This window comes from Onychostoma macrolepis, chromosome 25, assembly GCF_012432095.1.
Source record: "Onychostoma macrolepis isolate SWU-2019 chromosome 25, ASM1243209v1, whole genome shotgun sequence".
NCBI lineage: Eukaryota > Metazoa > Chordata > Actinopteri > Cypriniformes > Cyprinidae > Onychostoma > Onychostoma macrolepis.
The window spans coordinates 2029182-2044143 of NC_081179.1; the positions used below are offsets into that span (position 1 = coordinate 2029182).

At 30.8% G+C, this 14962-nt stretch overlaps 1 protein-coding gene across 1 annotated transcript in view; it reads right to left on the reverse strand.

The window, feature by feature from the left end:
• The window catches only part of LOC131534565 (GRAM domain-containing protein 2A), a 35654-nt gene that overhangs the window by 10239 nt on the left and 10453 nt on the right, over positions 1-14962 (reverse strand). The window contains 3 exon segments of the mRNA XM_058767527.1: positions 632-735; positions 868-940; positions 1243-1300. Of these exon segments, the coding sequence (XP_058623510.1) occupies positions 632-735; positions 868-940; positions 1243-1300 (235 nt within the window).

Here is a 14962-nt window from a genome sequence, read left to right on the forward strand (position 1 = left end):
ATAATATCATAACATATGCTGTAATGTCATTATTTTCAGTTTCAGATTTTAGTTTTAGTAATTTTATGTGCTTTTGTCATTTTTATTAGTTTTATTTTTTAGCTTTAATTTGCAGATCAGTGTTATTTTAGTATCATTATTACATAGCATTTATTGATATTTTGAATTAGCTTGAATAACATTTATATTTTCATTTTAGTAAAAATTACTATTTTTTTTTTAGTAAAAATAGTAAAAATTACAAAAACTCTGTGCATTTGTAATTTTTATTAGTCATATTTTTTAGCTTTAGTGTTATTTTGTATTATTTATACACTATTTATTGATATTTTGAATTAGCTTTTATTTTTATATTTTTTGTTTTCATTTTAAGTTTCTGTTTTAATAATTTATGTGCTTTTGTCATTTTTATTAGTTTTAATTTCTTAGCTTTCATTTATTTTTATTTCAGTTAGTTTCCAAAGCAACATTTCTAATTTCCGTGTAAGTTTTTCATTTAATTTTATTTAATTTTTTTAAAATGTTATTTAAATGAATAGTAGTTTTAGCTAACAGTAACAACACTGATGCACATTTTGAATGCTTATAATTCAACATCTTTAATTCACAAGTTAAAGAAAGTCGTACAAACCTTGATATCTTTCCCGAAAAGGTTTGCGTAGAAACACAGCCAGTTTCGAGAAATGTAAAGCCGCCCTTGCAGCAGAATGTCCCGCAGAAGAGCACAGGAATAAACTACAGACAAACAGAAGAGACACTTTAATATGAAAATGAAAGCGGTAGAGCAGTGCTTTATTCATCTGTCATGTTACATAGTTTGTGTTATAATATTAATGCATTTCAGTGCAGAAAAGGCTAATGCGTCACCCTTCATGAGGATCTCCTCCTTCGGGACGGTCGAGAAGAGTTTGTGGTACTGGGAGTTGTATTTGCTGACGGTCTGTGAAGAAAAACACCCTTTCATCCACAAAATAATGGCATCTTTATGTTAAAATCTGACCAAAACTAGATCATGAAACAGCCCAAACTAGGTTCAACTAACTACAGCGGTTTAAATTCATTTTCTCGTATGACAAGATGGAAACTTGCATCATTAAACACAATTGTTGACAGAAACTATGAAGAAGTGCATTCGATTCGTATGTGTTTTTCCTGAAAACTGCACCCACGTACTTTCTCAGTTCAATAGACATTCATGTAAACTGAAAGATGAACCGGTAGAAGGAAATGAAATATACTTACTGAACCCCTGTAGCATTTCTTTACATCCTCATATGACAGATCGTCAATGAGCTGAAGCCTGAAAATACACACATAAAACAATATTAATACTAGTGGCAGTGCATATGTATACATACATACAAATATTTATATATTTCAAATTTTAATTACTTAAAATATTTCTAATACGATTTAAATTTAATTATTTTATATTTAAAAAATATAAATATCTAAATTTGATATATATATATATATACTTTAATTTACGTATTTATTTTATTAAACAAGACCCAGAGAAGCAATAACAACAATAGTAATAATAATAATAATATAGATACTAATTTAATTACAAAATAATTTTCAAAAAAAAAAATACATTTCATTAATTTCAAGTTAATATTTTACAAATATTTCTATTATATTTAAAATATTATAAAAAAAAATTTTAAATATAAATTATTAGATTTTATATTATTATATTTGTATATATTTATTTTATATTTAATATATAAACAAATATCTATGATATATAGACAAAGACCTTGAAAAATATCAGAATAAAAAGTCTGTAAGAATAAAAATTCATCAACAAATGATATAATAACAGTAATAATAATAATAATAATACTACACACATACAGAAATTACAAATTTAAATGATTTATTTAAAATGTCTATTATATTTTGTATTCAATTAATATATACATAAACACCTAGATTTTTAAAATTATTATTACTATTTTTTACATGTTAGTCCCTTTAGATGCAAAATCTCTTTTCTCAAGAAAATGGCAGCATAAAACTAAACAAGCCTCAAAGAGGCAAAAACAATAAGCAACAAAACAACCGTATTGAGACTGAAGAGAAATATTCAGAACAAACACACATTTCATCTCTATAAGATGTGTGTGTTGAACATGTCGATGCAAATCCGGTCTTTAGGAAGATTCCTGCTATGCAAAAGCGCTTCAGTTCAGTGCAAACAAACACATGGTCAACACACGCTTGCAAAAATAAGATGAATGCGCCTGTGCACGTGGTCCAAATGAGACCCAAATGTCATGCAAACTGTGTGAACAATTGATCAGACAAACAGACATGAAGCCCAAAAGCATCAGTCCGGCTCCGGCTCCGGCTCCGGCTCCGGCCGCAGGCAAATGTGTGCAAATGACTGCAAACGCACATTTTCATATTTATTTATCAGGTCAAAACCTGAGATATATATATATATATATATATATATATATATGCATGTGTGTGTGTTTGTGTTTGTGTGTGTGTGTGTGTGTGTGTGTGTGTGTGTGTATGTATATATATATATATATATATATATATAATTTATTTACCATGTCAGTCAGTCCCAAGAAATGACAGACAATGGCAGCATAGAATATCAATAAATAAATATTAATATTAATACATATTAATAAATATTAATACATATCTAAAAACGTGCAAATTAGAGCTTAGATTTCGATTTCAGCCATATGGGAAACAATTGAGACATTAATTTTTTATTTTTCCTTACAGGAACACAGAAAGCCGATGGTTTTGATTGTGATATTTCAGTATAAGCGGGGATTTTCCGGTACTCCTTCACCTCATTCCTTGAACTTCCTCTCACAAACAATCAATCATTGTTTATAACTTCTGGTGGCCGAAGTCTTCAGAGGAGCGTTTCCTTCCCGGAGAAACTTCCATCATTTCAGCCCTCAAACATGATCGCTTTCCTCTAAATACTGTAATGATACATCGTGTAAAGCGGAAAACCCTCCGCTTTCATGAAGAAACAGCTGAAAACCCTTCAGGAAAACCATCAGTGCTTTAAAAGCTCCTGAATCGTGACTTTCTCAGCAGTCAAGTGTTTCTAAACTGTTCTGGTTTGCTGGATTAATCACACACAGTTTCTCCATAACCGTCACTGACTCTTCTTAAGCAAGCAAGGGGCACTGAAATACTCCTCATTTACTCAACCATGACACACAAAACTAACAAAAGAACACATAAACAGAGTCTGACTGGTACTGTAAAGAAAAAAAAAAAAAACAAATGTCAACATAAAAAAAAAAAAAAAAAATGTGCCTACGTTTTCGGGTACAAAAAAAAAAAAAAGTTGAATTGAGCGTGAAATTTTGTTAAGTAAAAAGACTGGAATCGTATTTTCTTATAAAAATACTCAAAAAAAAAAAATATATATATATATATATATATATATATATATAACTTATTAAAATGTTTTATATTACTATATTTATTTAATACTGTATTTTAATTAATGTTTTATATAATATATAAACAAAAATACACAAACACACACATATATTATTATTATTATTATTATTATTTTTATTTACCAGTAGTGCTGGGCGGTATATCGGTTCATACCGTGTTTATTTTTCTTATGATATGAATTTTTACAATACCGGTGTTATTTAAATAACGTTCGGAACGCGACACTGTTTGAGACGGGTCTCTTTTCACTGTTGCATTGTGGCGAGGACACAGCTGTATGTGTTACTAAGCGTGTTCTGACGCTGTAGAACGTGATGCCACAGAAGAACTCATCCACAATATGCACCGCCCGCTGCCATCAGCTCCCGCGTCTCACACACACGAGCGAGACTTTAGCACTATATTTAGCAACTTTCAGACCCTTTTAGCAGCTTTTTTCCATAGAATATACAAACTGACAAACCTAGCGACATTTTTGGATAAACCTTAGCTATGGTTCAGTTGGAAGATGTCTCCAGTGCGTGAGATCTGACTTCCGGCGCAGTGTCGCGTCTCTCGGCGTCTGTTCTGTGCAGCGAGCGGCAGAGAAGCACCGCATTCAGCTGACTCCTCAGTAAATGAGTACAAAACAGCGTTTCCAAGCACCTGCCTCTAACTGACTGTTTGGAATTACAAATATGAGCATAGTTCGTCTGTTGATATTATGCACTTTTTTTTTTTTAGTTTGTTACTCAGACGCAGGCAGTGCGCTGCATGAGACAAAAAAGTAACATAGCCAAAACCACCGCATAGCCGCTCTTTAGTGTAACGTTATGCATGTTGATTTTATCAGACGATGTCACGATTATAAATGAGTGACTCCTGGTTAACATTATTAATGAGTCGTGTTTAGTCACTATTTAGTGTGGAATTTTTCTACAATATTCGCTCATCATGACAGTAAAATATGGCCTTCTAAGTCAATCTACTGCATTTTTTCCTCCCTCAATCAGTAGAAAATGTGGTTAACACCCGTTCATGCATGAAAAAAATTAATACCGTCATTTACCGTGAAACCGGTATAATTTTGAAAAATACCGTGATGTAAATTTTTGGTCATACCACCCAGCACTATTTACCAGTAAATATTTGTATTTAATGTTGTATTTTTATTTAATGTTTTATATGATATATGTGACCCTGAAGCACAAAACCAGTCTTAAGTCGCTGGGGTATATTTGTAGCAATAGCCAAAAACACTGTATGGGTCAAAATTATAGATTTTTCTTTTATGCCAAAAATCATTAGGATATTAAGTAAAGATCATGTTCCATGAAGATATTTTGTAAATTTCTTACCGTAAATATATCAAAACTTCATTTTTGATTAGTAATATGCATTGCTAAGAACATAATTTGGACAACTTTAAAGGCAATTTTCTCAATATTTAGATTTTTTCATTCATAACAACCCATACATCAACGGAAAGCTTATTTATTCAGCTTTCATATGATGTATAAATCTCAATTTTGAAAAAATTGACCCTTATGACTAGTTTTGTCGTCCAAGGTCACATATAAACAAATATATACATATACATATATATGCATGTAATATACAATTTTATTTACCAATAATTAATTAATTAAATTATTAATTAATAATTCATCAATAATGAATTAAAAAAAAAAAAAAAAGCTAAATTAAGAATTAATTAATTAATCAATCATATATCAATCAGAAATTAGTTAAATATGACATTCCTTCTCTAAACTTGAATATGATTCATAAATCAATGAAACAGTTTTCTGTAGCACTTAAATCTTTTTATGTGTAATGCATTATAAAGGTATTCATATTTTATGTTGTAAATAACTGTAACCAAAGTCAAAATGCATTATTATATTTAGAGTTTCATCAGAAATCAGTTGTTTGTCATGTGTTTTAATGCATTACACTTTCCAAAGGTGTAACAATGAATAGATGAGTTTCATTCATGAGATCATAAAATGCATTATAAGGTGCATCACAATTAATGCATTAAAATATTTCTGTAATGCATTATATGTAAAGGCTCAAAGTAAAGTGCTAACAAGTTGTGTTTTATGGTTTGGATGAGTCGCAGTGACATAATGAGTGTGATTTGAGGAGAAGTCTGTGATGTTATGTGAGGGTTTTTAAAAAATGGTTTGATGATAACAGACTCTCACTGAATTTAAGTAAAACAAAGTTTATAATATTCAGTAATCGACAAAGTAACAACAAAGTGAAATTAATGATTGATAACGAGGAAATAGAAAGAGTGTATGAAAATAAATGTTAGGGTGTTATAATCGATCATAAATTATGCTGGAAATCACACATTAATTATGTAAAAACAAAGATGTCCAAATCTATTGCAATATTAAATAGAAAACATATTTTGAATGAAAAAACTTTATATATATTGTATTGTGCGCTCATAGTTCCATACATTATTTACTGTGTGGAGGTGTGGGGTCACACTTATAAATCCAATTTAAAATCAATACACATGTTGCAAAAGAAAGCTATTAGAATTGTTAAAAGGGTTGATTATTACGAACCAACAAATAAAGTGTTTATTGATTTACATGCATTAAAATTTGTCGATTTAGTTCGATTATATACTTTACAGTTAATGTATAAAGTTTATAATAATTTACTTCCAAATTGTATTCAGAGGCTGTTGAGAGAAAGTCAGTATAATTTAAGAGGATTGTATATGTTTAAGAAAGTAAGGGCAAGATCTAATGCAAAAAATAGGTGCTTATCTGTTATAGGGGTACATTTATGGAATAAATATGATAAGGAACTAAAAGTATGTAAGTTACTTTGTCAATTTAAGAAAATGTATAAAAATAAGGTGATAAATAATTATATGACTCAGTATTAACAAATTGTGGTTGTACTGTTAAAGAATCGAAGTAATAGTTGGAGTGTGTGTTTATGTTAGGTTTGTTGTGAATTATGTTTGTACATTTTGGGAAATGTTTTTGTAATATTGTTTACTTTGTATTATTTAACTTAGTGAAAAGTGTCGCCCATTCAGTTAACTATGTATAAAGGATATGCATAATAAGCAAGGCTTCTGCCTACACCTTTTTCGGTAACTATGTATTTTTATTTACTTTGTGAAAAGCTGTCTGTGAGGACCGGAATAAAATTATTATTGATTATATGTGTGTGTGTGTGTGTGTGTGTGTGTGTGTTGTTGTGCGTCTTGATGCTCAGTAACAAACACGGGTCTCTGAGGATGAACGTCTCAAACCAAATGATTCAAATCAGGATTCAGTGAGAAAGCAGCACGTCCACAGGTCTCCGGAGACGCCACTGTGACGCACGTGATGCTCGCTGCTGAGGGACCGACAGACGTCTAAACTCACAGTGTTCGCATGACGGATTCACAGCACACATTCATTACATTATGATAACTTCTTTTCTCCTGAAGTCATTGAGGTCATGTGACGTGTGTTCAAACAGGTCCAGGTTTGATATGAAGGCAAACTGCAGCACGCATCGTATAACTGAGACACGAGTTTGTGTCTAAAACAGTGTTGTCTGTTAATGTTTAATTATTAGAAACAATTTTAGCCAGAAATGGCTAGCAACTTTTTCAAAATTACAAAAAATCTGCAGTTGAATTAAATGTGAAATTTTAGTAAGTAATAAACATTGTATTTTAAATAGTATTTTCCCGTATTTATTTATTATAAAATATTATTACTATTTTTTAATTTACACACACACACACACACACACACACATTATTTTATATATAAATTGGCAAATTAAAAAAAAATTGTATTTTATTATATGTGTCTGTTTGTTTATATATACAGTATATATAATAAAATACTATAAAAATATTTTATTTGCCAATTTAGCTTTTTTTTAATTTAATGAATAAATAATTGAGGCGCGAGCTTGTGTTTAAAAGCTAAAACTGTGTCGTCTGTTTCTGTTTAATGTGGGTTAACATCCTTCAGCAAAAGCAAAAGTGAAACGCAATTCATGAGTGCCACGTAAACACGAGGCGGAAAACTGACAAAGAAGATAAAATCTAAAAGCAGTCAAATGAATGCAGATCAGTGATCAGACTGTCAACCTCAGGCTGCAAAAATCATCAGGAGAAAGCAATTAGTCATGAAAGCATGCTGAAGAGGAAATATGATGAGAGATGACTGCTGATCAACTGCAAAACCATTAAACAGGACACCTTGCATACGGCTTACTGTGCGCTGCTGACTTTTATTTACAAATAATATGTCAAACTATGCAATATGAAAGAGATGTGTAGTATGATATATGCGCATGAGCTTATTAAGCTGTATGTTTAATTAAGTGAGTGATTCTGCTCACCAATTCAGGGTCAGTAAGAGTTTTTTTTTGTTTTTACTTTAAAAGAAATTGATACTTTATTTTAAAAATTTTTAATTACTATTTTTTTTTTTAAAGAAATTAAAAAAAAAAAAAATTTAGTTTTAAGAAATTAAATGTAAATTCATATCAATGCTTTAGTATGGATGCATTAAAAATGGATCATTCTAATTTAGTACATTATTATTCAAAAAAAATTGGTAAGATTTTTTTTGTTTTTGAAAGAAATCAACACTTAGTTTAAACAATATACATTATACATAAAGAAACACAAATACATATTTCACAATGTATAATACTCTTTTTACTGTATTTTTGATCAAATAAATGCAGTCTCGGTGAGCAGAAGAGAGAACAATTTTACTGACCCCAGACTTTTGAATGGTATTGCAAGTCAAAAGTTATGCATTTTTAATCACCTTTTTTCTAAAAATGTGAATAATGAGTCAATAGCCATTAATCAACCATTAAACTGACCGTTCACAAAGACCCGCCTCCTTAGTTACTGTTGCTATCCCCAACAAACAACGCCGCTCTCACAAAATACATCACAGAGCAAAGAGAAAACTGACAACGTGCCGACAGACAACACAGAGCAGGTTACTTCTGATATGAAACAAGAGCTCAGGACTCTCAGCTTTCAAATTTTGTCATTTTCAAAGAAATTCAAACAATAAGTACTTTAAAGGAACTCCTCAGCTTATTGCTGTTACTATGACAGCCAACAACAGCACACATATATGTGACCCTGGAGCACAAAAGCAGTCTTAAGTCGCTGGGGTATATTTGTAGCAATAGCCAAAAATACATTGTATGGGTCAAAATTATCGATTTTTATTTTATGCCAAAAATCATTAGGATATTAAGTAAAGATCATGTTCCATGAAGATATTTTGTAAATTTATTACCGTAAATATATCAAAACTTAATTTTTGATTAGTAATATGCATTGCTAAGAACTTCATTTGGACAACTTTAAAGAGGATTTTCTCAATATTTAGATTTTTTTTGCACCCTCAGATTCCAGATTTTCAAATAGTTGTATCTCAGTCAAATATTGTCCGATCATAACAAACCATACATCAATGGAAAGATTATTTATTCATCTTTCAATTTTCGTTTTGTAGTCCAGGGTCACATTTATATTTCATTTTATCGAAAAAGTTTCAATTCAGTCAATCTTTTTTACCCAGCTTTAACATGGATTTCTATGGAGACCTGGCATAGCAGCGGCGTCACATAATATCCACGTTCTGATTGGTCAGATTTCCTGTCAATCAAACTCCCTGCGAACGGTCAATTAAGACAAACAACTGAAAACAATGGAGGACCCTGCACGTCGAAAAATGGGGTCCTGACTAGGGATGCAACGATACCATTTTTTCAGAACCGATCCGATACCATCTATATTTCTTTTAAATGAATAGCACAGTAATGAAGGCAGCAACATGATAGATAGAACATAACAAAAAAGACTATTAATAATCTTTCATTGCGCAAAAGTATAATACGAAAGGGTATGGCTCTAATACAGAGAGGCACAGTCACAGCGCTCCGCATAAAAAAGGGAAGAGATATCGATGCATAGTGTATAAAATCTGTGCAACGGTTTGAGCCTTGAGAAAAGAGTTTACGTCAACTTGAATTTAATGACTTCTGTACCTCACTTTAAACTACGTAACGGCTTCAGAACACTTAAATCATAGTGCATGAAAACTTTATGGTGCTTTATAATGTTTTTGTTCTTTCATGGGGATTAACAATAACACAGAATAGTATATGCACAATATCGGATTTGGATCGGTCTCATCTGACAATACCAGTATCGGAGCCGATACCGATACGGAGTATGTCAATATGTGACGAGTTGGGAGTGAGAATGTGTTGAATAGTCAGTTAAATAGTCACTTAAACTCTGGATTCTAAGCACTATGACTTCTCGTCTCATGCTGTGGTGAAAACACTTCAGTCGCAGAAACACCGCGACAAATCTGGCTTCCTCAATTAAACGCAAAAAACCAAAAGAGCCTCGCCATAAATGAGTGAAACCAAAAGAGACTAATTAATCAATCAAACTAAAGAGTGCTTTTATTGTTCTACATGGCTGCTATGCAGTTTCTAAGATGTTGTATGCGGTTGCTAGGTTATTTTTGTTTCTTAGTTTAAAATTTTGTAATTTAAAAAAAAAAAAATTGTTTTTGTCATTTTAACCTTATTATCATCATTCCTATTTTAATTCATTTTTTATTCTAGTATGGCCAACTAAGGCAATATTTAATCAAAAAATATCATTAAATATTATATGTTTTAAAATAAAATACAAGTATTTAGATAAAATCTTTTTATTAGGTATTATTTTATTTAATAATCTTTATTTAACAATTTTAATCTAAATACTTATATTTTATTTAAAATATATAATAATAGTTAACGATATTTTCTAAAATAGTTAATTAAACTCTGGATTCTAAGCAAGAACTAGTAAATTTCATTAGGACAAAGGATAATTTGACAGAATAGCTTCAATAGCTTGTTATGTTTATAGCGATAATTAATTTTAATTGAAGTAAAATGCTGATTCAATAAGAGCCTGATTAAAGTTAAATATCAGTGTCTTATATAAATTAGGTGTTTACTATTTACAAATATTAAAGTTTTTAAAGGGATAGTTCACCAAAAAATTTAAATTGTCATCATTTACTCAACATCATGTCATTCCAAACCTGCATGAATTTCTTTCATCTTTCGAACATAAAAGAAGATAATTCGAGAAATTCAAGATTTTTTGTTCATACAGTAGAAATGAAGGGTAACCAAAATGGTAAGTCATGCAGGTTTGGAACAACATGAGGATGAGTAAATGATGACAGCATTTATTGGCGATAAATTTCCTACATTCCAGCTCAAAATCAATGCTTTACTGTCAAGTGCATTTTTATGTGACAAAAATGCATCGTTAGGTTTGTTGCATTTGCCATGAATTCAGTAATATCTATCATCGTCCTGTTTTATTTATTCACTTATTTACTCCACTTGAAAGCCACATAACCCAGCAAAACATTCACTGGGAACTTGTGGGCCGGATGGGCTGGATTTGTCCAGGGCTGAATTTTAAAGAGAAACTGCACATACTCTGCACACCACACACAGTACATGGGTAGTATGATAGTATGCTGCTTCCACACAAACCCTGTGAGTAAGTGAGTGAGTGTGAGTGTGTGTGTGTGTGTGTGTGTGTGTGTGTGTGTGTGTGTGTGTGTGTGTGTGTGTGTGTGTGTGTGTGAGTGAGTGTGTGTGTGTGAGTGAGTGAGTGAGTGAGAGTGCGTGTGTGTGTGTGCCCCTCTCTCCGCTGTCTTATGTAATTAGAGATGCTCGTCTGTAAACGTGAGCGTTTTGCACGTGGAGTTTGCAGCGCTGCCATCGTCACCTCCTCGTCTCACACGCTGTGGTGAAAACAACACTTCAGTCACACAAACACTGCGACTCCTGCTGTGAGACAAATCTGGCTTACTCAATTAATCGCAAAACCAAAAGAGCCTTGCCATAAATGAGTGAAACCAAAAGAGACTAATCAAAACTTACAATTTTTCTGAAGAGTGTGTGATTTCTATATATATTTGAATATATAATACGTAATATAAAATTTTGCTTCATAGTTTAAAGTTTTGTAATTTTGTTGAGTTTTTTGTTATATTAGTTTTTTATTTTCTCTTCAACATTTCTAGGTTTTTTTTTTTTCAACCTTTTTTAATATTATTATATTATATTATATTATATTATATTTATTATATTATATTATATTATTATAATTTATTTTTAGTGCCGGGCAATGATTAATCGCGATTAATCACATCCAAAATAAAAGTTTTTGTTTACATAATATATGTGTGTACTGTGTATATTTATTATGTTCACATAGACACCCACACATGCAATATATATTTAGAAAATAATTTACATGTATTTACGTTATAGTCATATAATTTATATTATATACAAATATATTTAATATATAAACAACACATTTTTCTTATATATATATATATATATATATATATATATATATATATATATATATATACACATACATGCATGTGTGTGTATTTATATATACATAATAAATATATACAGTACACAAACGATATTATGTAAACAAAAACTTTTATTTTGGATGCGATTAATCATTGCCCAGCACTATTTATTTTATAAAATACCATCATATTTAATAATATTATTTCAAAATTCTAATTTTAGTAATTTTAGTTGTTTTCTTGTGATTTTTATTATGTTTTATAGTTCCATTATATTTTCTATTTTCTATTTCTATAAAAACATTTAGTCTATTTTAATTACTTCAACTTATTTTATTTCAGTTAGTTGCATTTATCTAATAAAAATATATAAATATATTTAAATAATAAATAACAATATATTTTATATATAAAATATATTATTATATAGTTCTAAATTATATAAATATTAGTGCTGTCAATCGATTAAAAAAATTAACTAATTACTCGAACATTTTTTTTTTTCTGAAATTAATCACGATTAATCCCACCAAACATGAAAGTTTAAAAAAAATACTTTTACATTGCAATAATTTCACATTAAATCTTCAAATTAATGTAGAAACAGCATAAAGACAGTATATTTTTAATATTTGTATAATGTCATATTTTTTTATGACTGAGGGACAGTATCACTGATACCAACACTACTGATGTCTCTAGGAAATTGTTTTTTCCCTTAATATTTAACCATTGACTAGCCATTCAACATTACAAGAGCTATCATTTTCAAACATTTATTAGACTACTTAAAATAACTTCTAATTTAAGTGAACTTAAAACAATCTTCACAAAAACTCATTATAATAAATGTCATATTTAGTTACCTGTGCCCTTCAGCAAGTAGGAAATAAACAGAAATTGAATAATTCTAAATTCTAAATTAAATATAGATTAAGTCTTAAAGCTAAAAAAGCAATTGATTTCCTCTTTTTTCTTTTGTTCTTTGATGAACAGACATCACAGCAGCTGGTTATTAGGTTTTTTGGCTGCTATTACTTTAAGAGCTGCTGCTGCTGAACGTGACGCGGATCTGACGCATCTCTCTTGACCTACTCTGACCCAGTTCAGTTCTTAAAGTCTCTAATGAGTTGAATCGAGAGTGTTAGATGAGGGAGACAGTGCTGGGCTGCTCCAGGACAGTTTGGAAAACCATTGCATTTCAGAAACATGTGCCTCATATAAAATATATTACATGCATGCACAGTTTTAAGGCAGCTTTAATCGCCTTTCATGGATTAATTGATGACACAACTACGACACTGCATGCACATAGTTTCTTTTTGTGATTTGATATGAAATGACACAGGCTACAGCACGCGGCGGCACGTGCTTCGGGCACAGGACTTTATTTTATTTTAATGACCAAAAACAAATTTAATAGGTCAACACCTCTTTCCCTCCATCAGTGTGCGTCTGTGGGGTTTTTCTGGTCCAGCAGGTGAAATGATCAGATTGATTTGAGGATTCATTCATGTCTGAAGCTCAAACTGAACTTTAATCATCAGCGCTGGAGTTTGATCACGTCAGCAACAGTAATACAGCTCTTCATCTCTCAAAGGCATCTTTGTACAGTTTCAATCTAATGAGTCCCATTTTCTCTCTATTGTTTTCCACTCTATGGGCATCTGATCTACAGCCAAACGCCACAACCATCACACACACACACACACACACAGCGCTCCCACATTATCCGCTTACGGATCACCGCGTCTCTGGTTCAGAAACCCACGTGCACAGATTCTCATCAATCGCAAACGATTTTAAATAATCTCACATGATCCAAACAGCCTGATTACATGTGCATGAATAGTGTCTTTGTCTATTTCAAATTTCTAAAAGTTGCACAAGAAGCTTTCTTTTCTCATATTGCAAACTTAACTTAACAAATGAGACAAGAACTGGATGCAAAAACCACAAAACTGTCCTGTACAAACATATCAACTACAACATACTGTCTCTACAACAATATCTAGTTATGCCTGGATGAGAGACTAAAGAACAATGTTATTTTAGTAGTATTATATTAGAGGTATTACCAGTATTGCTGGTATTACTAGTATATTTAGTGTGTGTAAAAGATATGTAATGTTTCATTTTAGTTATAGTAATTTCATGTTTTTGTCATTATTATTACTTTATTTTGTATATCTATACACACACACATATATGCTTAAATCTTAGTAACTATTTTTGCCATTATTATTTTTCATTTCTATTTATCTGTATTTTTATTTCAGTTTTGTCAGTTTTATTATTATGTCATTTCTATTTTTTATTTCTATTTAGCTTTATTTTATTTCATTTTTGACATTTTTATTATTTCTAATTTTTATTTCTATTGAACTTTATTTCTATTTCAGTTTTAGTAATTTTACTGCTTCGATTTCAGTTAGTTTACAAGGGAAACTGTACATTTTTCATCAAAAATTTATATTTTATTTTAATTAACAAAAGAAAAAAAACATGTAGTTCTAATTTATAACTATGCAGTTCTAACTTATTTTATTTTACTTATTTTATTATTTCAACTTAAATATGTTGAAAGTTTTATATTTTATTTTACTTAATTTTGTTTTATTTTATTATTTCAATTAATGTTTATTTTATTTCATGATTTTTATGGTTTTAGTTTTAGTGAATGATAACAGGTCTGATTCTCAGGTCAAATTGTGTTTTCTCTCTGTGATCAAACCTGCACTTTTCTAAATGATGTACCACCTTCCTCTGAGACGTTTTTCATAAACCTGCTTGATCAGGGCGAAACACAAACACAGACATTACATAAAAGTGCTTGGCTAATTCATGCTCTGAGGCGGGGAGATGTTTAAACAGTGACAGCAGAACCGTGTGTTTGTGGCGTTACGGATGACGGCGGCCCGTCCCTGATCGCAAACCTGCCCGAGGACAACAAGCACAGACTTGTGGGAACAGGGTGTAGATTTAACAGAGACTGAGATGCTGCGAACAGACGTCATCTACTCTATAGCACAGCCAGTAAAACGAATACAGGAAGTAGAATTATTTCACAGAAAACCAGTCGCAATCGCACACTATGCACA